This window comes from Boleophthalmus pectinirostris, unplaced genomic scaffold, assembly GCF_026225935.1.
Source record: "Boleophthalmus pectinirostris isolate CB_2022bp ecotype Guang Dong unplaced genomic scaffold, ASM2622593v1 HiC_scaffold_5, whole genome shotgun sequence".
NCBI lineage: Eukaryota > Metazoa > Chordata > Actinopteri > Gobiiformes > Gobiidae > Boleophthalmus > Boleophthalmus pectinirostris.
In genome coordinates this window covers 26,000,131-26,025,506 of record NW_026571404.1, presented here as the reverse complement: position 1 = coordinate 26,025,506, position 25,376 = coordinate 26,000,131, and the positions used below count along the sequence as shown (strand labels likewise).

General features: G+C 39.6%; 1 protein-coding gene across 1 annotated transcript in view; it reads right to left on the bottom strand.

Moving 5' to 3' along the window:
• Positions 1–948: 948 nt before the first annotated feature.
• grid1a (glutamate receptor, ionotropic, delta 1a) overlaps positions 949–25,376 on the bottom strand; it is a 426,969-nt gene continuing 402,541 nt past the window's right edge. The window contains exons 10-16 of the mRNA XM_020921510.2: positions 24,008–24,205; positions 22,315–22,645; positions 20,450–20,588; positions 8,643–8,838; positions 4,613–4,779; positions 3,348–3,588; positions 949–1,383 (exon numbers count right to left, since the gene is read on the bottom strand). Coding sequence (XP_020777169.2) covers positions 949–1,383; positions 3,348–3,588; positions 4,613–4,779; positions 8,643–8,838; positions 20,450–20,588; positions 22,315–22,645; positions 24,008–24,205 — 1,707 coding nt within the window. The remainder of the gene's footprint in view (positions 1,384–3,347; positions 3,589–4,612; positions 4,780–8,642; positions 8,839–20,449; positions 20,589–22,314; positions 22,646–24,007; positions 24,206–25,376) is intronic.

The following is a 25,376-nucleotide window of genomic DNA, read 5'->3' as shown; positions in this document are numbered from 1 at the left end:
AGCTAACCAAGGGCCAGTTGTACCACATTGGTTACAGTCACATTCACTCAGCTCACACCTGTTTACAGTCCTTTACACGTTACACATTGAGGCTGGTACAAATTGACCTTATAGCACTTGACCACTATAGGTAACTTTCTCTGGCCACACGTCTGTATTTTGCAGGTCCAGTGAGCTGGATGTGGCACCTGGTTTATCCAAAGACACCACCTGACTGAATGTGTGGGTCTGGTAGAGTGAAGGTGAACCTCATTTGGCACAATGCAAACAATTATAGTCTTCCCCTTTGGACGGGGATATAATGTACTCCATTTAAGCTAATAGGCAAGTGGAAGAGGGCCAACACAAGAAAAGTGTTCAATAACTCAGGGGAGCTTTGTTGGCCTTATTGGCGCCACTAATAGGCCAAATTAAATATTACAATTCTACACGTTCAATAATAGTTGTATAAGCTTTGACTTACCTGGCCCAGAAGCACTTCATTAGCCGGTGTGAATGATTTTGAAAAAAATATGTTTTCAAGCACACGTCTCACAGCATTTTTTATTCAACTTTTTATTTTTCATATGAAACAAAGCAATTTTTCCAATGTCTTTGAAGTGTGAAATGTCTTTTATCATGATTCTCACAGTACATTCATTTAATGTTGATCTAAAAGAAAACAGCTTTGAACTTGGCACTTAGAAAACAACCACAAAGAATTGTCACCTTTATTCATTTAGAACAAAATTTACAAACCCATTCAGTCATTTTTTTCAAACTTTTGTGTTTTTTAAACTCAACGTTTGAGAATATTCAAAATACACTTTTAATGTTGCTTCTCTCTCTCTTTGTACTTACAAATATGTACATGAAAGTCAGAGTGTGTCCGCTGACCTGTGTCATAATAAAAATCCTCTGTATTTATACTCTGCACACGTCACTGAGCTCAGTCTGTCAGGGTCCTGCTCAGATGGACGTGCCGTGGCTGGGCTCGCTGGCCTCGGGGATGGCGCCCCCTGGCACTGGCTGGTATGACATTGGCATGGGTGTCTTGAGGGGACTCTGCCTGAAGAGCCCCCCGTTGGGGGCCCTGTGTTTGCAGCGGATGGAGGGCATGGTGGCGCTGCTGAGGGGCAGTGGTAGGGTCCTGCCCCCTACCGCGCCCAGTGTCCGGCCTGGCCCGTGGCTCTCCTGCAGGAAGGAGGTGACCGACAGGGGCCCCCCGCGGTGGGGCGGGTAGTCCCGCGCTGACAGGGCCTCCAGAGACTGACTGGGCTGCATGCTGCCAATGTCCAGAGCAGAGATCTCAATCGACTGTCCCGGGAGCTGCTTATGGGCCAGGTCATCATCCAGCAGGCTGTTGAGGCGCTGGTGCACCTGCTCCAGGTTCACCTCTTTGTCCTGAGAGCCACAGTCGGCCAGAGGAGAGGGGAGGGGAGGAGAGGGGGAGAATGACAGAGCGTGGGGGTGGGGGTTGTTTAGAATGAAGAGCACATGAGAAGCAAAAATAGGTTGGGAAGGGGAGAGACAAAAAATAGTTAGACTTTTGTCACAATCTGCTACATGAATAATGCAACAAAACATGAACTTTTAGACTTTGCATCTATGCAATAAAGCAACCATAAACTATAGTATTTCTGTTTGGCTCTAACACATACTCAACAATTACTGATGTACATGGTGACAACCACATGATGGCTAGTCACAAATGTGTTATGACAGTTTGGTGTAATTAGTGTTTATCACTTGCATTTTGATGAAATAAGACAATTAACAACATGGAAACATTATGTTCTGATTGGTATGAGAATATTCAGCTGTACTGTATGCGTAAATGTAAGGGTCTGTTTACAGAATAATGACCATGCTCTCTATATTATCTTATTACAATGAAAGACAACGTAAAGTGTGTAACAGGTGTCATTGTGCTAAGGGAGGAGCAGTCAAAGCAAAGAGGATAGGCCTGCTTACACTTTGACTGCTCCTTGACCTCCACAGATACATGCACAGTAAACAGGAGAGACCATGGGGTGACAGGACATACAGTCATACAGCGCATGAGGTAACCCTGCCAAGACCCATGCTCCGCCTCCTGGCCCTGACGCAGCCAATGAGCATCCAGCACAGAAGACCAGTGTCAAGAGCCTCATCCTAGTCTCTTGTTATTATATGCCAATGCACTTAGTGAGTTTTTCATCCATTGACATATAAATGTATTCTATCAGGGAAACAGATGGGGAGGCCTCAAGTGGGGTTTTTACTTAAGTGCTCTCACAACACTCTGAAAATACTACCATCACATACTATTAACATACTATAGTACTAGTCCTCCTAGTCAAGTAAATGTACTAATGTAAATGCTGTTACCTATAGGGCTGCAAAGTGCTGCCTATTATTACATAAAATGTTTGCCATGGTTGAAAACAGAGAATTATCACACCAACTTGCTGCAAATGCACTATATAAAGGGGTTTTAATACTGCACCAATCTTCATTTATGTTGATAGATATTAATCATATAAAAAAACAACAAATCATCCTAAAATAAATCAACCTAAATAAAGTACATTTTCTCCACACAGTATTATGACAGTTGTATGTGGAAGTTATGAGAGCACCAAGACAGGGCAGTAAGTCAGAGTACCAACAGCATGGATACATGTGAGTTACTGGTTTCAAAGGGGAGGGGGTCTATCTGGGTAGGAGTAGTAGTAGTTTGGTTATTGGTCATGCGGCTCTATGCTTAATAATGCAGCATGTGCTTTGCTCACACTTTAGTTTAGGGATCCATGTCAAGCCTTGTTGTCTGGACGCCCGTCTGGTGAAGAGGGGCTGCCCAGTCAACAGCAGCAGGATGCACTTGGAGCTCTAAAGTGTTAAGACTTGAATGGATTAGCTAAAGAGTGCTATTGTACAACTGAAGTACTCATTGACCCAGAAGTACAATTTCAGCTTTTGGTATTATTTTTAAGAGTGTGTTTCCCACTGTGATTAACCTGTGTCTGTGTGTATATGTGTGTGTGGGTGTGTGTGTATGTGTATGTGTATGAGAGAGTGCATGAGAGTCCCTAGGAGCACCCCATCTCTCTCCCACATGAGCAGAATGATCACATGATGTCTGCTATGGCTCAGAGGCACACCTATAACTGCGTGTACTGCAGCTCTACTAAATCGGGGCTGGCGTCAGCGCCTGCTGGATCCATAAAGTAGAGTGTGGCAGTGGCATCTCTGGGCAGCACCGGGGGGCCCAGGGGGCCCGGGGGGCGGGGCCTGGAGCGCGGCCTGGGAGGGGCGGGGGGAGCGGGCGTGCTGCTCTGGGTTAGGAGGCTGGGGCTCGGGCCCTGGCCGGTGGAGTCAGCGGTCACCTCTTTGGGCTGCTCTCTCCTGCACTGGTTACTGTTCCACCATGTCTCCAGAGCAGCTACAAGCAGCGCTAGGAGCAGGCCCGCCGCCAGGATGCAGAAGACCCCCGCGAAGCTGTGCAGGCGTAAGGCCCGCCCCTCCGGCTGGGCGTCCGCGTGGCTCTGCAGGTCACAGCGGCCCTTCTTAGGCCACCACTTCTGCTTCAGGATGTCCAAGTCTCCCTTCTCCTGGAGCTCCAGGATCCTGCACACACAAGCATGCCATTTTATAAGCACATTCAATGACACAATGCTTGTTTTGTTACAATGCTGTGTTAATTTGTAGCTCATAACTCAAACAGTGACTGGTAAATGCTGTTAACTGCTTAAGCTGCTAAATCAACCATTATAGTACTTGTGTTTAAATAGTATTAATATGAGCTACAAGAGTAATCGCTTCAGTATATAAGGCTGGAAAGCCAAAAGATCAAATTTTGTGGCAAGGCCATTAGTTAGAGTACAGAAGCGACAGAGGGATGACAGCCTCCAACAAACACTGTCCAGACACTCCATCTGTCCCATTGGACCTATGAGCTCTGAGCCAGGCCATTACTCAGCACTGGGGGAGACTGACTGGAGCCATTTGTATTGTTGAACCTGCCTGTATTTGTATCAAGGTAAGCAAGGGACTGTGGTCTACAAGATGCTCTATAATTTAACCAAGCAATTAATATTATTATTTCTTCTGTTCAGACATTCATCCTAACCTCCAACTACACAAATCAGTGGGGTTACACTTTGGACAATTATCATTTTCAGTTAATAATGATAGCAATATGTTAGTCTTGTCCAAAGTTCTTGTCTTGTCTTGTCCTTAGTATTTTGCACAGTCTTCATTTACCCCATACTCAGCAGTGGCAAGCCACTATTGCTGCCGCAGCTGCCCCTGTGTGGACTGATGGCCCCTCAAACTACCACCAATCACTCATTTACACACTAGATCCATACACAGGCAAGTTAGGTAACATTTCTTGCCCAAGGACACAACAACAGTTTGCACTTGCTCAGAGGCTGTAGTGCTATCTATTTTGTTTGAAAACTAATAAACAGCTGCAAATCTTTCTCGCTTTGCTTCACCTCCACCTTCAAGGTACCAACTCAATTCTTTACCAATTCTTGTTGCAACAAAAATAAATCAATAACTTTGTTTTGCAGCTTCTTTTAGAAGGCCCATATTTTGAAAGACCAAACTGAAAGCATGAATGACCATCAGACCACTGAACCCGTACTTTTGAGAGAAGAGGTCTCGATAGGGGCTGCCGTGCTGAAGGGCCATGCCATAGCCTCTGGTGCTCATGCTGTTCCCTGCTATGGTTAAGGTGCAGTCATCGTCTGTCAGCGCTGCATACTCCACCACCGCCATGTCCCACAGAAACGCATAGGACTCTCTCTTCACCTGGACAACACAGTTACAGAAAAACACTTAGATGAAACAAACAATGTTTAAAGGTATAATACAGATCTTAAAGAACACATATAAAGAACACAAATGATGCCTTCTTGTGGTTTTATTTCCCTTTTAAAAATGATTTTGGTCACCCTGGGATTTTTAGGCTATTTCAACTTCGCATGTATCCTTTAAAGGGCCTATATTAAGCTACTTTCTTATTTTGTTTTCTCTTCAAAAACATACCCAAAGATGTGTTTTGGTTCCTTCACACATGTTTAATACACAATCCGGCATTATTATGTTGAGTTCTTGTGTATTTTTACCTTGTGATGTCATATGGCAAAACAGGAAGTCTCCACTGTGTTTTTAAACTCCATACACCTTCACCAGAATCATCTGGATAATTTCAGCCATAGAATTTACAATTTAGTACTTCGTGACATTACAAAGTGGAACAGAGCATTTTGAGGTTTGAAGATATAGACTGACTAATAATAAAGGATTACTCAAACATATGAATGAAACAAAACACAACTCCGGGTATGTTTTTGATGAGGTAACAACATTGTAACATGGCTTAAAGCTCCATTTTGTATAATGTACTTTTAAGCATGAAACTACAGAGGCAAAAATAAATAGTAGAAAAGGGTCTTGTGAGGATAAGCTACCATTTTCAAAATAAAACCACGTCTACAGTATAGCTCACACGGCTATGTTACAAAACAGCAAGAAGTGCAATAGGGTCAAAGGAACAAGCCCGACAATGATGGCTCGTTCCTGGAAGTGAATTGCAGACGATGTCATATATGAAACTTCACATTAGAAAGACAGGCATCCATAAAGGCATACATGAGACAGCTGGGATTCTGTATTGGCTGGTGAGTTACTCCCCTTATTATCATATAAATGCAATGTTTACAGTTGCATTTACTGTATGTGTGGCTGTTATCTGTGACCCTGGTGAACATGTGGCTTTGTGGGTAGTTTACACAGCTTTATATTTGGACATGTGCTGCATATATACATGGTAAGAAGGGCAAGTAAAGCACACAAACCACCTTCAGTATATCAGGGGTATATGCAATTACTCTACTGGTAACTAACTTGTGTTCTGACAGCGGCGAACATATTTTTAAAAGAAATGTGTAGGAGTGTAGAAGAAGTGAATGCTAGCCAAAGACCAAAAGCTGGCATATCGTGGGTGCTTATAAACACACGTGACCTTATTTCAGGTTAGAAAAGTTGAGATGCATCTTTATTAAGTCAGTTTGAGCACTTAAAATGAGTCTGGTCTAAGTGTATTGATTTGAAATACCCAGAGGACTGCCTGGGTTAGCACCTAATTACATCACAAGGTAGAACAAACCATTGTGAGCTTTGGAGAGGTAGAGGGACTAAAATGCAAGGTCACGAAACATGCAAGAATGAAGTTAAACATTACTCAAGGTAGGGTTTGTTTTGACAATAACAAATTACTTTAGGTGATGTCTTAGTTCTTTTACTATTTTTTATGTGAAATAATTCTTTTTAGTTTTAGTCTAATTTTAGCTGAAGAAAATGACTCTAATGTAGAGTGACGCTAATCTAGTCAACCAGAAAGTTTATTTGTCATTTCAAATTGCATTGCTTTATTGGACATGCTTCTTGAACAATGAGTTTGTTAATCATCGGGTTTGGGTTCTGGGATTGAAAAGTGGATCTTGAGTCTCCACTTGTTCCTTTCTTTCATGTATGTGTAGTTTTTTAATATTCCATGAAAATATCACTCCTTTTAATCAACAAAAATTTCAACTTTTAGTCACACTTTTAGACATTTACTTTTTTTGTTTTTGTTAAATTCCTGTCATTAAAAAATCGACAAAACAAAATTAACACTAACTTGAGGTCATAGGCTGTATAAAGAAGTGGACTAAGGGAATCTGACATCTCCCATAGTGGTCAGCTCCAGCCAAATTAAGCCTGTCGAGGCTTGCAGTTATGGGACGAATTTGGAGCCCCTGTAACTGCTAGCCTTCTCATGCTCACTTCCTATTTGAAATGTGGCGGCTAGCAGGTTAACTATGTCCATGTATATATACAGTCTATTCTCAAGTTATGTTTTTAGTAAAGAAAAAATATCAGAGCAAACCGTACCATACCATAACATATACACCCTTCATCTCATACTAATTGCTTTGTATTTGTTTACTGCGCACAAACAGTTGGAGACACACTAATCATTCTTTTCTTTTGTGACTCAGTGTGTGAATGACGCCACAAGTCCGGTCCGTTGTCACTTTTAAAGCTTAATAGGCCCCCTGTGGCTGATGGCAGCACTGCACGGGCCCATGGGGGAGAGTAATGGTCAGATGATTCACATTGAGCAGCAGAATCTCAGCAGTGGGTGAGTACTTGTGAGAAGCGCTCAGCCCACAGTAACACAGCACTGACTCATGTGGCTGCTCTCACTGTACCTGTCCCATGAGAGAGAGGAGGATGGCCAAAATAGACAGGGCTTTTTATGGCTGAGTAATGACTGCTCCTCCTCCTCATTATGGGATCAATATTTGAGAAAGAGGGGAGTAAATATTTATGGTATTTTAAAGGATAAAATGCACCAGACATGGAGGCTATGGGGGTGTTGGTTGCTTGGTTTTTTGTTGGTGTATAGTCCTAAAAAAATGTGTGACTTATGCAAAAAAAAAAAAAAAAAAAAAAAAGTAAAAAATATATAATGCCTTCTCTACAAATCAAACAATTTTAGTATGGACTGCATACCTTTCCATAATACAGCCAGAGCATTCCAGTCACAACAGTTGAATAATTAACTAAAAGCTAATTCTAATTCTATTTTTCTTTATGGAAATAGCATTTGTCTGTCATCTCAACTATTTCTGGTTGGATTCCATCCATAGGTCTTTGTAATTGTTGACATCAGCTAATACCTTGGTGGAGATCAGTTTGAAATGTGTGCATTCTCAAGTTGTGTTTTTGTATTACTGCTACTTTGAATCCTTTTGTGAATGACTTGCCTTGTTTACCCTATTATGAGAAAGCTAATGCAAAATAAGCCTAATGCATTTAGTCATTCATCAATTCTATGCGGCTGTAAGACCTATGTATGATGCACAGGCGAGGATTTATAACAAAAAGCACTTTATGGAAAGAGGGTCTTGCATTAGAATGGAGTCCTTTAATATAAAGGACAGGGAATGAAATGGAAATGGCATATTCCATGTGCAGCTTCCATTTACAACATTAGAGATGTTCCTGAAAATCACACGTTCTGCATTAAGACTGCAGGGGCATGTAGTGCAATTTTCACAGGATAATGCCATAAAACTGCACATATCACTTTTTCATTTAATACTGATTTTATATTTTTCCCATTTTCATAATTTCAAGCATAATATTTACTTGCCTAACTTTAACTTTTGTTTGCTTACTGAAATGTGCTTGCAGTGTCCCATTCAACAACCTCGGATACTTGCACCACACTATTCACTAGCCCTCAACCAACCATCACAACACTTAGAAGGGAAATGAAGTGTTTGTGTAGTGCACTCTGGGGCAGTGTTGTTTGTAAGTGTGCTTTATAAATAAACTTGACATTGACCTTCCACTTTAAATAGAACATTTTGTGCCTAAGGTAAGGCTTTTCATTTATTCTTGTGGTTGTTTGTCAGTGACAGCTGGTCCAAATGCATTCCCATGGTTCTTTTGAAATATTTTGTTAAATTTTTTGCTTTGATTTTAGCAAACCGTTGCCTCATACTTGAATCACCTCATGAACAGAATTTTCAAAAGGGAACAAGCAAAGTGCATTAATGTCCTGATTAAATGCTTTCATAAAAGGAGTCCATTGTAGCACTGACAGTCAGAGCACTGACCTTCTTGATGCCCTCCATGGGGCTGCTGACAGAGTTGTCATGACCGTTGTTCTTGTTGATGATCTTCCACAGCTCGGCGAACGTGTTGTCCTGCTCCAGAGGGTTTGTACCTTTGGCCCGAAAATATTCATACACCGCTGAGTCCCTCACTGTCCCGTACATCAGGTCCGACTGCTTTGAGAGGTCAGCGAAGGACCTGCCAAAATCATAAACGCAAGGTCAAAGCTGTACCAGCTTACAAGTTAGTTTAAAACACATCTCATTTTTTAAATTTTATTTCAAAACCCGTGCCACTATGATGCAAGACTTCAGAAAATAAGAACATTTTCACTGCAGTTACTTCAATTGCAGCATCAACTGACCAGACCACATCTTGGCAATTTAAGCAAAGATTTACTTGTAAGAAATTTCTCCTGCAATGTTAATACATCTTTGCTAATTATGACCTGAGGCAGTACACCATGAGTCATTACCAAACACAGCAGCATCCATTCAGCATCATCATTAACACAGACACTTAGTTTTACGTTTTCTTGGACAATGAAAGTATGACATAATCTGGGTTGAAGCACCATGTGAGTAGTGGTGTAGTGGGCTAAGACTTTGCCTGTGAACTGGAAGGTAGTCTGTTCAGTTTTGCCAAAGCACATACTGTTGGTGTTTCAGGTCCAAAAAATTTGGAACGTAACAAACTAAAAGTAATAAAGTAAAGAAGAAGTAAATATTTTAGGCATCTGTTGGTATTTACTTTTACTTCACTTCATTTGAGAGCATTGTAATTTCAACTTCAAGTAGAAAAAAATATGAATTCAATTGTTTCTACTGAACAAATTAAATCACAAATCTTTATCTTGATCTTAAAATCTGCATGAAATACTTTTACTTTTTACTCATACATTTTTAATCAGGTACTTTTACTTGAGCAGATTTTTCATGTGATACTTTTATAATTACATTTACTTGAGTATTTTTTGGCTCAGTGTATCTGTAATTTAACTTAACGAACAAAGTCTTCCACCGCTGCTCAAAAGGACCAATCAGAGTAAAAAATATGCAAAAAACACAGTCACATAGCTCGGATTTGCAACATGACAGCTTCATATTAGCGACTCACACTTAAAAATGAAGTGCTTTTCTCACATGCAAAGAGCGGGGGATATTATAAGCCCCATAAACTCCTCTTGTACAACACTTGTGGAGCTGTTCATTCTGGTCACGCCTCATAGCTTATCATTTTACGGCTTCAAATTCTTGATCAAACTTCCCCTTATTCAGCGCCAATCCCAGCTCTCTGCTTATTGCACTTCACCATCCAAATGAAGTTTTAGCCTAGGGGTGTCCAAACTTTTTTCATTTCTTTTTTCACTACAGCTGCATATTGAAACATATTAGAAGCGGATGGCCAATACTGATGGTCAATACAGTGGATCATTCAGATGGGGGCATTTCCTATTGTTTTGACAGCACCGCCATGCCATTAATAAAGCTTAGAGCATTAATTTGAAGTCTCTATCACAATTCAGTGTGATGTTATTGAGGTTATGGTGGTAGAATTATAAAGGTGCACTGTGTAACTTTTTGGTTTGAGGTCCTTCGCCTGCTTGTGTCCATGGAGATGTCATTGTTCTGCCTGGAATGTTCCACAGACCAACATTGAACACCTCTGCAGTACATTTACTCAATTGCAGGTGGTTTTATAGCAAAAAAAATGACATTTTGACTGTGAGCGGGGTTCCTTCTCCACTGACCTAATCTGTACCATGTTCTGGTTTGGTCTCTTTGAGTCAGATTTGAGTCACTATTTTTAGGACTTGAGACTTAACTTGATAAAATGGACTAGGACTTGGGACTTGGCTTGGACTTGAAGGTCATTGACTTGAGACTTGACTCGGACTTGAGGCCTGTGCCTTGAGAAGACATGAGAAGCACTTTTAAATCTGAATTCCTTCTATTCTGAACATAATGATTCACACTAAGATCTTGTCAAGACATTTAAAAAGGTAAAATTAACAAAATTAATTTCTACAACTCATCTATACTCTATAAATACTCAAATATAAATATACTATAATTTTTTAAAGTATAATTTATCTTAGAATTCATATAAATTGCAAAAATCTAACTCTATATGTGGTACTTCGATTTAAAGACTTAAAATGGCTTGAAGCTCAAAGCAGATGACTTGGACTTGACTTGAACTTATGGGTTGGACTTGACTGTATTTGACTTGGGACTTGACTCGGACTTGAGGTAAAAGACTTTAGACTTACTTGAGACTTGCAAAACAAAGACTTGGTCCCACCCCTACCATGAATATAGAAAGGTTCAATACCATACTCTGAGACATTCCAGATAAAGAAATAACGTCTCCATGAAGAAAAGGCTTTTGAGGGAAAAGTTAGACAATGTACCTTTAAATTTGATGAATAACTAAAACTTGTATTTGATCAGTTGCACCCCTGTTTTAGACTATCACTACTGTATATAAGCACAGAGGCCAGCAAAATGGTACCACGCATCTACGATATAAAAACCCATCAACAACATCATGAGCCTAAAATCTCTCAAATGCTTGTATCTGATTGTCTCCTTTCAGAAATGATGCTTTGGTTTGGAAAAGAAGTCCGCCATTGTAACAAATGGACTTGTTGTTGCAGGTGTTGCGTGGGCAGCCGAGACCCCAGCTGTATCTTACACATAAGAGATGATTGCCAATTTTGCACTGCAGCATATTCGCTCAAACCCAAATGTCATTATAATTAGACTTTGCTTCCCAGTGTAATACAAACGATAATCTAGCCACGGAGATTATCTGGCAACGCAGCGGACTTGGGACAGTGTAGATTGGGTAGGTGGGGGTGGTGGGGGTGGTGGGGGTACAGGGGGTGGGTGGGGATTGGAGGGTGGGTGGGGGGGTACGTTGGGTGTCTGTGTTTATGCGGCATAGAATGTCTTGTGTCTGCATTTTGCTAAAAAGCTGGAGTATTGAATAGCTTATCTGCAGGTGATAATGTCAGGCTAATTCAAGCATATAATTAAAAGTGTACAAGTGTGGAGGGGCAAAAATGTGTGTAAGAAAAGCGCGCAATGTTTTGAGGTTTCAGGGGTGAGGATTCGTTACACAAGATTGTAACCTTATCCTTAAAAACAACAAAATTATGCTATGCTATTTGTGTGAGGTAAAAGATTATGCAAGCTGTATTTAACAACAGTTTCATAATTTCAAGAATTAATAACATTCTATTTTTAACACATCTCAGTAACATGGCTGTTCCTCAAATACTGTACTTCTGAGATATACCATTACACCAGTACAGATGTATTGTAAAAGCAGCCCTGGAGGTAAAAAGTAGACTAAATAGGCAATTAAAAATAGAGCGTTTTATCTTCTGAGAAACAGGAAGTAATGAAGATTGGCCAATTATGTCTATCTGAACTCCACTACTCATCTTTATACAGTATTAGAAATGTGTATTCTGGCTCTCAGGCAAGGTCAGATTCAAACCCCATGTTGTTTTTTGTGTTTCACTTGTGAAATAACTTCTGGTAAGTTTTCTAAATGTATTCATTAACCCAGTAATGTTCATTTTGTCTTCTTATATACTTTAACTTCTTGGGTTCTTTTTAAAGACAATGCAGTAAAGTGTATTTACCTTGTTGACATGTTTCGGCTGCTAGTTGCAAGCCATCTTCAGAACTGTCACCAGTGTTGGTGACAGTTCCTGTAGGTGTGGTCATTGGATCAGAAAACAACAAGTTCAATCGCTGGATCAAGGAGGCCATTGAAATCAGGAAACGAGGCACGGACAGCATTAACCGTGATGATGGCGCGTTCCTCCTTTCACACACCTGGGACACCCTCCACCAGAGAACATCGGGCGACAGGAGGCGTGGTCAGTCTGAGTGACCTGCCAGGTCCATCAGGCTGACCACGCCTACAGGAAGTAACAACAGCTGATATACGACACGTCACCACCAACACCGGTGACAGTTCTGAAGATGGCTTGCAGCTATCAGCCGAAACATGTCAACAAGGTAAATACACTTTACTGCATTGTCTTTAACAAGAACCCAAGAAGTTAAAGTATTCATTAACCCTACAGTACCTCCACACCAACTAAAACCATCATCAACCAGTGGCACTGAAGACGGTCGAAAATAGAGGTCTGTGCGGGACTGAAATTTTAAGTTACTTTCGAACCCGCACCTGCAAAGAACTGTAATTTTTATTCCTGCACCCACCCACATCTGGGATATTTTTTCTCGTTCCCACCCGCAAATCCCGCAAGATGGGGATGTTCACTTTCTTAAACTGTATCAAACACAGAGAAACAGAAAGGAATTGTCTAAAATGTGCATGAGATTAGACCACGTCCGCAGATTTAGGCTGCTTAAAATGATTTTATTAATGCCCAAAAAAATATCCAGGACAAATGATGTATGTATGATAGGCATACATGAATCATTTGTATATTTTACTTTATATATTTAGTTTGCGAGACTGCAGTTTATCATCCCACCTGTCCACTTCCACATTGTGCAGTCCCTCACCTGCCCGCGCCCACAATGAGCTTTGAAAATGTGTCCCGCGCCGCTTGTTTTGCGTCGAGACCCACTTGTACGCAGGGCTCTAGTCTAAAACTTCATGCAAAAAGAATCAGTCCAGAGTGTTTAACCAGGAGTATATCAATAAAAGACTCTACACCATAGACTGTATAAAGAAGGAGACTAAGGGAGTCTTTGGCTCCAGTCAAATGAAGCTTACTGAGGCTGGAAGTTACAGGGGCAAATTTTGAGGCAATTCCATATAGGAGGAGTTGATTTACAGACAAAAAGCCAAATAAAAACACCAGGGTCATGTAGAGCTGGTTTACATGAGCATTTTAAGACCAAAATGATGAGTCTGACAGCAGCAGTTACTCTAACTCTCTTTTTGCTCTATACAGAACATAAAGGGCATGTGTTAAATGTATTTTTAATTTTATTTTTTTTTTTTTTTTTTGTCAAATAGAAAACACTTCAGTCAATCAGGAAATCAATCATCAAAGAGGGGACAAAAGCACAATCTCCTCTATCTAACCTTCCTTCAGGACATCCCCTTTAAAAAAAAGTCTTATATCCTTCTTTGTCAGCCTTAAGTACTATTTGCTACTACTACTACTACTACTACTACTACTACTACTACTACTACTACTACTACTACTACTACTCAACCCAAACAAAACTGTTGATCAGAGTTGATGTTTACCTAACAGTGGAGTGAAGGAAAACTAGAGTGCACCTGTCAGCTGTAGTAAACAGTGTGACAAAAGTCCACAACAAACTAGTGTGTGTGAGGTGCCCATGTGAGTCATTTCAGATTCAAGTCAGAGAGGAGCAAAGATGTTTTCAAGGCCACAACACGAACTGATCTGGGATGACACGCCATTTCCATTTTACACAAAAATCCACTGGAACCAGACGATATTGTTCAGAATTTTATCATGTAGGCAGTTTCACAGTCCGACCTTAGCTTCAAGACTATGTTGTCAAAGCTGGTGAGCAAGACAGCAAAATGTGGAATAACATATAAATAACAAAAAGGAGTTTTAGTTTTTGGTTCAATTGAGAAACTTGGAAATTTTGATGTTGAAGAGAAACAAACTGATGTAACTATTCAACTTCAGCACTCTTTGTACAACTTTTTCTGTTGAGAGTAGACTGTTGAGAGTTCTGTTGACAGAAGATTATTTCTTTAATTATTAGTAGAGGAGGTTAGCTAAGAATTTTGAAATAAATCTTACACAATCATGTTTTTGAGCAACAGCCAGCATACGAAGAGAGAGGCTAGACTCAGAAAGCGAGCTACAGACTCGAACCCACAACCTCCTTTCTGCCTTTGCTGCTGCAGACTATGTGTGAGTAATACATAATTGATTTATGTAGGCCCACTAGCCAAGAGCGCCAAATGCACCCCACTTTGTGTAACTTTTAGCAAAAAAAAAATAGACTCCATAGAATCATGCAGGTAATGTACCACCTACAGAAAGTTACACAGTGTTGCTTTAATGTTGCCAACTATTCCAGTCACGCTAACCATAACCATAGAGTATATAAATGGACATAACTCATCCACTAGCTGCAGCTTTTTAAATAGATGAAACGTCTGTAACTGCTACTGTCAGGCTCCTCATTTTAGTCTTCAAATGTTTATATTATCCCACCCTGCATAATTCTGGGGTTTTTATTTTGCTATTTTGTCCATAAATCATTTATTATTCCTTATATTGAATTTGAGTTTATTTGACGTCACACTTTATACAGTCTATGGTCAAAACCTGCCTTGGGAATATAAATATGAGATGGCTTCAAATGTTATTGACTAAATGTTGTTATTTTTTTTAGATTATTGTTTAATTGAAAACACACATGATAAAACATGATTCAAAAGTTCAGCCCAGAGGGATTAATTTACATTAGAAAATCCATTATAACTCGTTTATGTCCATCATTATTTTAAACTTATTTATAGACACTGTTTTAATTAGAAAATCAGGCAGTTTTGATGAGAAGATCAAAATACATACTTTTTAATTAATAAGACTTCACAATTATATAAGATAATAATGATATAGTTCATAATGATATAGTTATCTAATTATAAGTCTATTTATATCCAGTATTATAGTATTAGCATTAGTATTATTTCTTAGATTTTTTCCCAGCAAGCAAACTATTTTGTTTGCAATACTCTCCAGCTCAGTGTTTTAACAATGTTTTTAAATGACTTTTATTGGATTGACCTTAAAGTAGCTGGCCACAAGCGCTCGACATGCACCTTATAATCAGCCAATAACAGGTTGCAGAAAGTCCAGATCGCAGAAAAGTAATATGAACAAGAACTCAAAGAGGGATGGATTGGTCCAATAAGGCAGCCTCACTGACTTCTTAGACGCAGCTATCAAAGAAACCCAAAAGTGCTGCAGCCTATATACTGCAATACTTCTTCACCCGCACACAATGGCGAGCTGCGAGACCAGACGGGATGGGAAATTGAAGCCTAGCAACTAGCAGAAATCTGGCAGCTCTATTCTATCTCCATAGCACAAGTGGAGGCAAAAGTACCCCAAGTAAAAGGCAGGATAAGACTTGTAGGCGACTGGTTGAATCCACTTTCTCTCAGTGAGCTACTCCATACTCTGCAGTACTGCGAGTAGACCACTGCAGTATACAGGGAAGTATACTGGTGCGTAAAATGTTTGACACTACACATTGCATTGGTACACAGGTATAAGCCTTTGTTTTGTTATCATCAAGAGATTTTAATTAAAGATCATTTCAAGTATTTAATAAAATAGTACTTCACTCAAAAATTCTTAAATACCACACTTTTGAGCATTACTTACTACTACGGTTATTAATTTCTCTACTTGAGTATTAGTTTCCCCAAATACTTTTGGTCCTACTTGGAATAATTTCTTGGATCTCTATGTTGTACTTTTACTTGAGTGACATCATTTGGAAATAATGCTACCGTACGCTTACTTTAGTACAGTTTTCAACTACTCTACTCACCTCTAATATCTAGAAGTGTATGAAAGACTTAGGTCGACTAGTGATCTGAATCCAGCCTTAAACTTGGCCACTCTGGATTTTGCATAACCGTGAAATCTAATTTGTTTACTCAGCTTTATTTAAAATTGTCGCTCAATGTAATTAAATGAACTGGATTAGCTTCATAAACACATGATTAAAAAACATGCAGTGTATAGAGATATTTCTGTTGGCAAACTTTACTTGTCACATTTAATTAGCGTGCCTTTGCTTTGAACCTTGAATTTTATTTGGTATTACGCAATTAACTTAAAACATAAAACTGCATATATTCATTTAAAACAGAGTAACATGAATATACATATGGGAATAAGTTGATTAAGGAAATATTTTTGTTAATAAACAACACAACACATATCAGTCAATTAATGACCCATGTGAATTCATCAGAATGCATTTGGACAATACATTTGCCCTGTCTGATGATTTTCTGAATTTTAAACTATTTCCTCATTAAAATTAATTGAGTATTGTTAAAGTGCACATGACTCATTTTTCTAAAAAGTTTATAATTAGATTTATTATTTTATGACATTTCCTGCCCATTTTTTCCCAGTATTTGGACACAGGCAGCAGATATGACATACACAGTTGTAATTCCACTGTTACCTAGCAACTATAATGTTAACTGGGGACAAAAGTTGTCTCAATTGCACAATAGTTATGATTATTCTGATAAAAAATACATGAAAACTGGTCTATTTGGTGAAATCAATGTTTATTCTGTCAGAAAAATGTGTTCCATGAGTGTAAATTGTCCCTGTATTTTGAATGGATTTTGTTGATGAGCTAGGCTGCGTCCAGATGTCCACACTATTACCTGTTTAGGCCACTAAATAGGGATCACGCTATTTTTAGGGGTGTCTGAATGTCCAGTTGGTGAAAAAGTTGTGCAATCAAAATTTCCCACAGTGCATTTTGAAAAGTGGTGTCAAGCGATGCTCACTAGACGAGTCAATGAAAACCACAATGCAGTACAAGAGTTGGAAAAACAGCATTGGACAGCAACAGGTCTTTAATTGGACACAACACGACTAAATGAAGAAGATAGAACTGACCCTGATTATAAATAAAACACCACTAAAGAAACCGTTCAGGTGTAAAGTTGCTATCTTTAGCCACTTATCTTAGCTTGAGCTGTTAAATGAATGATAATTTCCACATATCAAACAAAAAGCTGAATAATCCAATCTGATTACGTGAAATGAGTGGACTATATAGTAGAAACCGCTAAATATGTAGTGAATGAGGGGTTAGGGGCAGGGTGGACATTTGAACACAGCCATAGAAAGAGGAAGGCTATTCTGTATTAGAGATCACCACTACTTCCTCTATTTTTGTACTTTTCTTCACAATCTGGCTAATGTAAAACTATAATATTTTTTTTACTGTAGCCAATGTGTTTCTATCCCACCAAAGCAGATAGTAATAGAAAAACATGAAACCCTGTCAAATGCACTTTAATGCTACTCTATGTGTGCAATCATGTCTGTTTTGATCCATTTGCGTTGCTGTTCCTCCAAAACAGAAGATGGACATAGGTGAGCGGAGCACTGTTTAACATTCACTCCCTGTCCCCGCATGTCCACATGTGGCTATTTGTTCGGCAGTACACAGACCCAATGCAATCAAACGCCTTTCGAGGCATTCTTTGGGGAAAGACAGCAAACCAAATTGGATTTACCCACAAATAACATTGGAACTGAGGACAGGCTAGTTGTTAGGCACTGGGTCAAAAAATTACAGAGAACAGAAGAGAGTTGCAGATGAGGGACGCATGCTAACGAAGCAATAGCCATATGTATGAAAACAACTATATGAAAACTCTGAAATCTTAAAATTATACTGTATAAATAAAGATGGGGTTCACTGAGTAACGAATCATTTGGGGTGACAGGAAGTGTTTTATGTTGGCTTCTGCTGTGTTCAAAGCTACAAGAGTTTCCATAGTGTTATATATTCCATACTTTGTCCTTGGAAAACAGCATGGCATTTGCATGAACTCATATGGCTAGGAAATTGCAAAGCATATTTCTTAGTACTTCAGTAGTATTGCAAGGAGATTAAACAATCCTTATGCAATGATGGAAGTCACTGAAGTAAAAAAGTAAAAGTATATATTTTTTTGAACTAAACTGAATAGTAAAAAGTTTTATTCTTCTGGTTTGATTCCTACTTAAATGACCAAGAGTTAGTATTTTAAAAGTTCATGGTGGCCTCAGTGAAGTCCTGGCTTTGAGCAAAATAAATAAATACATAAATGAAAAGAAATACCATAAAGGAACAGGTTATGTTGAAAGAAATCAACTACATTTTTTGTCAGTATCACAACATTCAAAATCTGTGTAAAATGTCTGACTCAAATCAACTTATTGATAAATTAGGTACTTCTTCACCACTAACTCAAATTAAACAAAACATTTACAAAATCAAAGAAGCAACTCTACGTGCAAGACAGTATAATTAGGGGTGTCAAATTATCGCGTTAATTGCGATTAATTAATTACAGTCATATTTAGCGCGTTATGTTTTTTAATCGCGTTAATCTCATTTTTAATCTCTAACTTTACTGTTTCTGTATGCGACTTGCTTTATTATAAAATCTGTTTTTATGCGTTGCTGGGACAACAACACACACACACAAAAACACATTTATAATTTTTTTTATTTCGGTAATTCCACTCATTGCCGGAAACCCACACAAAACGCGCGCAGTAAGAGTGATGTAAACATTATGGTAACGTAGGCGGCGTCAGGCACAATGGACGAGGTCGAAGAGCCAGTAGAACAGAGTCAGCAGTGCACAGGTAAAAACGCATTCGTGTCTTGGAAATTATTCTCCCGACGTGAAATATAAAAGAAAATAACAAATATAATATCGCCTGAAAACAACCTGCATAGGCTCATGATGTCTGCACTACTGTCCTATAGTGACCTGCCACATGAGGGGACACGCACACAAACACACAAACACACACAAACACAAACACACACCTTCATCATCGTCATCAACCTGAGAACGCGCGGACCACGTTTCCTTCCGTAGACACTGCGTGGACACCGACGTGCTCCCGTGAGCCGCGTGTGGATCGTGTTTTCTCGATACGCTGCGGACCAGAACTAACACCAAGACTAAAACCAGGACTAATCCAGTCCAGGACTAAACCAGGACTAAACCAGAACTAAACCAGAACTAAAACCAGAACTAAAACCAGAACTAAAACCAGGTGTAAACCAGGACTAAACCAGGACTAAACCAGAACTAAACCAGGTCTAAACCAGAACTAAAAGCAGAACTAAAACCAGGTCTAAACCAGGACTAAACCAGGTCTAAACCAGGACTAAACCAGGACTAAACCAGAACTAAAACCAGAACTAAAACCAGGTCTAAACCAGGACTAAACCAGAACTAAACCAGAACTAAAACCAGAACTAAAACCAGGACTAAACCAGGACTAAACCAGGTCTAAACCAGGAACTAAACCAGACTAAACCAGAACTAAAACCAGAACTAAAACCAGGTCTAAACCAGGACTAAACCAGGACTAAACCAGAACTAACACCAGGACTAAAACCAGGATTAATCCATTCCAGGACTAAACTAAGACTAAAGTAGGACTAAAGCAGGTCTAAACCAAGACTAAAACAAGGACTAAAACCAGTGATCTCATATATAAAGCATTTCTCTATCAATAATATTTTTAATATGGTTAAGGAAAGACTGGACTTTTTATTGTCTTTAAGTAGACAAAAGTTATTATGTTCAGATTTCCTCGTCTTTGCTACTTTACAGCAAACAGTTTCTTATTCATGGAGACTTGGGCTCAACAGCCAATTTGGAGAGATTTGTTAAACAATAAATGACTTTATAAAGTCACTTTATTTGTTCTATATCAGTGTTTTGATCTGCCACAATAATGTAATAATGAATTTAAATGAAAATACCTCAAATTGAAGTTTTTCTCAGCAATTTTTAGATGAGATTAAAATTAGATTAATTAGATTAATTAATTACAGATCATAATTAATTAATCTATAAATTTTTTTTATCGCATGACAGCACTAAGTATAATATATATTTTTTTGTTCTGTATCATCTCCAAAGCCCCCTATATCTACAGAAATCTTACACTGACTTTTTGGTATAGTGCTAATGGAATGAAAATATAACATACAAGTCATTGCAAAAAAGCTGTTAGAGGATGACATCTTACCTGACTGCGTTATCCATTCGCGACACAGTGAGATAAGCTGCGAGATTTGCAGTGTATGAAGAACACACAATAAGAGTGAAGAGCCACCAGCTTCCCATGACAATCCGCAATGCCACTGATCCAAGGATTGCATCGCTTCCTGTTGAAAAAGACACAAAAAAAAAAAAAAAAGTTTGTTCCACATCCAAATGGGTTTCTATGTTACAATAAAACATAATTACTTTTACAATATTACAAAGCACTTCACTAAATCATATCCTGTAGCTTATTTCTTTATCTAAAATTCAAAAGTTGCCAACATGTAGGTGTGCTGCCATGTTTATGTTGATTAGCGTGGTTGTCCAAATGGTAAATGTTTTATTTAAAGACTTCCTTGTGTGGGAGAGCCAAGAGAATAGTGCTTTTGAACCTGCTAGCTGCCTGGTTTACTTCCAGCATGTTTAAGGAGATTGGCTGACTCCTTAACAAAGACAGACGCCAAGTGTAACTGTTGATTTAATTACTTGTTGTACTTGCAAAATGGATAACAGTGTCTTATAAAGTAATGGGAAAGGGTTTAACTATGTACTGCAAAACATGTGGTATTTCCTAATCCTAAAGCTATGTTAATGTAATCCATAGACATTATGTAGTATCTGATACATAAGTATATGCTTTATCTTTATCTTGTCACTTCCAAAAACAGCTCATGACGTGGGTGCCCAAATGTCAGATAAAATTGTAATTCTGAAGAGTAAAGCTGCAGAAATGTCATGGGATAGACTGTGGATTGTGAAATGTAATGAAAACATATTTGTCTCAAAGTGTCACAATCAGCACAGCTGGGCCCCGGGACAGAGTGGGTAAAAACACTGAGGGCCCCTGACAGATACACAGCCATCTGCCAGCACTCTCTCAGATCACACACGGCTTTGACTGATTGGCTGAGGTCATTCAATGTGAATTTTACTTAAATTTGACTAGGCTCTGCGTGCTGCTTTAATGAAATATATGGGAGACAGTCTTTTTCATCTTCTGAACAAATTGATTAAAGTCTCCTTTTATATTTACATCGTGGACTTTCATAGATGATTTCCTATCTTCCCAAACTCCTCAAGGAAAAAAGGATAAAGCTATTCAAATGAGCAGTGATAAGAAAGTTAGTATGCCTTTGGGTAGATAGTTTAATCTGCCTTGAACAATAAAACCCAGCCAAGTGTTGGCATATCATTATGAAATCAATGGGGGGATTTGGTTGCCAAGTTGATTGCTCTCTGACAATAGTGTGCTATGCACCACTGGTCAGATCCATATCTGAAGAAAAACAGATGCAATCCACTTGACTGAAGCAAAAGTGGCCATGTTGTGAGCCCGGCCAAAAACTGAAGACAAATAGGCAGAACGTTTAGCGTTGCCTGGAATGCAGTGGGAGGGGGTTAAAAAAGGTTTGTTGGCTGTGGGCCAGACTTTGATAGATGCCGTTCAGAATCTAAAATCATCTCAAGACGCATCATTTGTACAAACTGGACTCCCATGGTCCGACATCAGATTTAAAAATAGAATGTTCCCCTCCACAAGGACATCTTCTGGGTGGGCACCATCCCTCGGGGTGACTCAAGCTGTCTACACACTGTTCCATACATGTTTCTTGTCATTGTCATTGTCAAAACTGATGGGCACTTCTTCTTGTGGAAGTGTTGTTGAATTCAAAAATAGAAGATAACATATGATTTCTTACAATGTAAACGGCCCTATAAACCAATCCTTTCCCTGGCAGCTAGTTTCTGACAAACAACGTGAATAGAAAGTCAGAGTTTAACTGTATAATGTAAACAGAATTCAATCAACACCTTTCCACATAGTTGCACGTTCTCTATGTGGCTCACCTTGCTGTACGAAGGCTCCATAGACGATCCAGATGGCGCTCTGCAGAGACGTGGACACAGAGGGTGCGGGGTGGCCTCCAGTGTTGCTCTGACAGCGCACGGCCTGGATCCTCCGCAGTAGGAAGATCATGATGCCCACCACGGGGATAGCAGCCGCGATGCACGCCCACACGGCCAGGTCAAAGGGGGCCAGCAAAGAAAAGATGTTGATTTTCTCCTCAGACTTTCGCATCAGAATGCCCACAGAGTAGTCCAGGTAACGCTTGCTGAAGTCCACCACGCTCTCACGCTCTGGGGTGATGGTGATGGCGGATAAGGCCAGGTCAGCCCTCTGTGAGAGAAACATGTAGGTGGGATAGTCACATCACTGTCCATGCAAAGATTGGTTTAAGGGTTTGCTATGTGCTACGAAATGCAAACGGAGAGACAAACAGCTAGCTACCTGGGTTGTCTTAACATGGATAGACTATGTAGACTGCAACTTTGGGATTGGGGAAGGGTATACACAAAACAATGTCCAGCCACTGAAACTATTCACATAATATATTTCTTAAAGGTGCATTGCATACCTTTTCTGGCTGAGGGCCCGCCACCTATTGTCTCTGGAATGTTCCACAGTGTGACATTAAACTAAAACCAGTTCCATGGAGATGGACAAGTGGCATGATCAAGCAAGTTACAAGTAAAATCTGTGGAGAAGTAGGCCTGCTCGCACATTTTCAAGGTATTTTTAGCAATAAAAACATCTGGAATAGATGTTTAATGCCATACGGTGGAACATCCACGGCTAAACAATCATTTCTATGGAGACAAGCAGGTAGCAGACCCTACATCAGAAAAGTTACACAGCACCTTTAATAGAAAAATATGAATTGAAAACATGAATTGAACATAATGAACATACAGAAATGCTTTTTGGATGTTGCTGTCAAACTCTATCCAGACTGTAAACTTTAGGCGTTGGGTGGGGTACACAGTAGACACTACAGTAGTTTGGGGGCAACAGTAGCTCAGTCTTCTGATCATCAGTTTGAATCCCAATCTTGACATAAACATCAGTGGTGGAGCAGTCAGATCTACTAGCCCACAGATGTGATTCTAGCTCTCACAGATGAATACTGTCAGTGTGTTTTTGAGCAAGGCACTTAACCCTTCTTGCCTCCAGTGTCTGTGTACACCGATGTCTGAATGTATGTGTGTATGGGTGAATCATTCCTTGATGTAAATTGCTTTGAGTGCCTTGAAGGTAGAAAAGCACTATATGAGACAAACAGCTGTTCACTCCAAGAATGACTCAGCATGGCAATTTTTTACTGTATATTTTTTATTGGTCAATCTGGGAATATAACCTATGTGTTGTTAGTGTGAAGGCTTCCCTCCTGTGTCCATTTTAAAACATTGCATTGTTGCATAACACTGCATTGTTGCAGTTTATATAGGAAAATGTTATCCAACTAAAAATAATATAAAACACCTACTTCTTATCAGTACTTATCAGTACTGTGTCATTATCACCAATATTTTTAGAAAAACAACTGAATTGGTTATATTTATACTGTTATCTTACTCTACCAAACCAAAGCTTTCATTTCTCTACAGGACAATATGGCTTTCCTCCCAGAAAATAATTTGGATTGCGATTTGAGCAATGATTTACAAACCAAAAAAACAAGACTCAAAACAAAGCACCCACCTTGCCAATAAGTTCCCCGATCATGCCGTTCCAGGATCCGTTTGGCAGTGCCGTTCCGTACTTTCCGTCTGCCACTTGGTAAATGTCATACTTAAATCCCAGGATCTTGGCCAGAGCATCCAGAACATCAATGGAGAAGCCCTTGTACCTCTTGGGCTGGCCTAGAATGTTCTCTGCCACCATCACGAAAGGCTCCTCCTGTTCACGCCAAAGAACACAGTGCAAAGGACACAATATGTTAACATTGTAATGATAATAATCAGCATTATGATTATGGGAATTCTGTCCATGAGGCACAATCAACAATGGCAGGCATGGTTATAACACTTCTGGCAAAAAAGGACTAGAATAATAATGGGCTTTAAGAGGCTTGTCATTATTCATTCACAGTACACTTGGTGGTGGTAAGCTACTTCTGCATCCACAGCTGCCCTGAAGCCGACTGATGGAAGAGAGGTTGCCAATCTGCGCCATTGACCCCTGCAAACACCATCAATCACTGAATCACACACCACTTTCATGTCTTGTCCCAGTACAGATATACTGTATAAGCAGCTCTTGAGGTCAAAATAAGTCTGCATATATTTATTTTTATTGGCTGAACATCAGGAAGCATGTGTTAGCATGCTAGTTGTTAGCTTTACACTCCAGTCAGGCGTCAGGCCTGCGGGAGTGCAGGGCAAAACAGCGCGGCGTGAAGCACATTTTGGAAACTCATTGCTCATCTTCTCTGTGTTTGATAGAGCTTGATAGAGCGGGCGGGAGCGGGACTGAAAATTCTGTCCTGCACAGACCTCTACTCTGCACTGATCTTTGAGAGCTGTAAAACTCCACAAACCCCTTGTGGTGAATAATTAGGATGCTCCGAATGCATAAAGCAAGTAAAGATAACTTTGAACCAGTGCAAACTGTGAAATGAAATAGTTTAGTTTTTCATGTTTTTAAGATAGTAAAATTCAAGAACAGAGCCTTTATTCAAAGCTGGACCATTTATCAAGATGCAACATAATCTCCACAAGGTTCAGACTGGCAACCTGGACGGCGACGTATTCATTCATCTTAAAAACGTCTGCGTGACAATTTTATGAAGAGATTCCGAGATGATTCAACTTAAACTCCATCTTAATAAAAGGCTTTCGTCTGCAAACTGTTGACCTGTAACACACAGTGCTGCCACAACCGCGAAGGTCCATCATCACTCGGATTGCCATTGTAAATTTCTCCTAGTCGCTCATGATTCTTCTTTATGGGCGGGTGGGGGTCGGGGCAGAATTGGATGGGTTGGAGCTGGGGAAAAATAGTAATGGTAGAAGTAGGCCGAGGTAATGACTTGATTAAGTGACACTTTGGGAAAGTTGAGAATAAATAT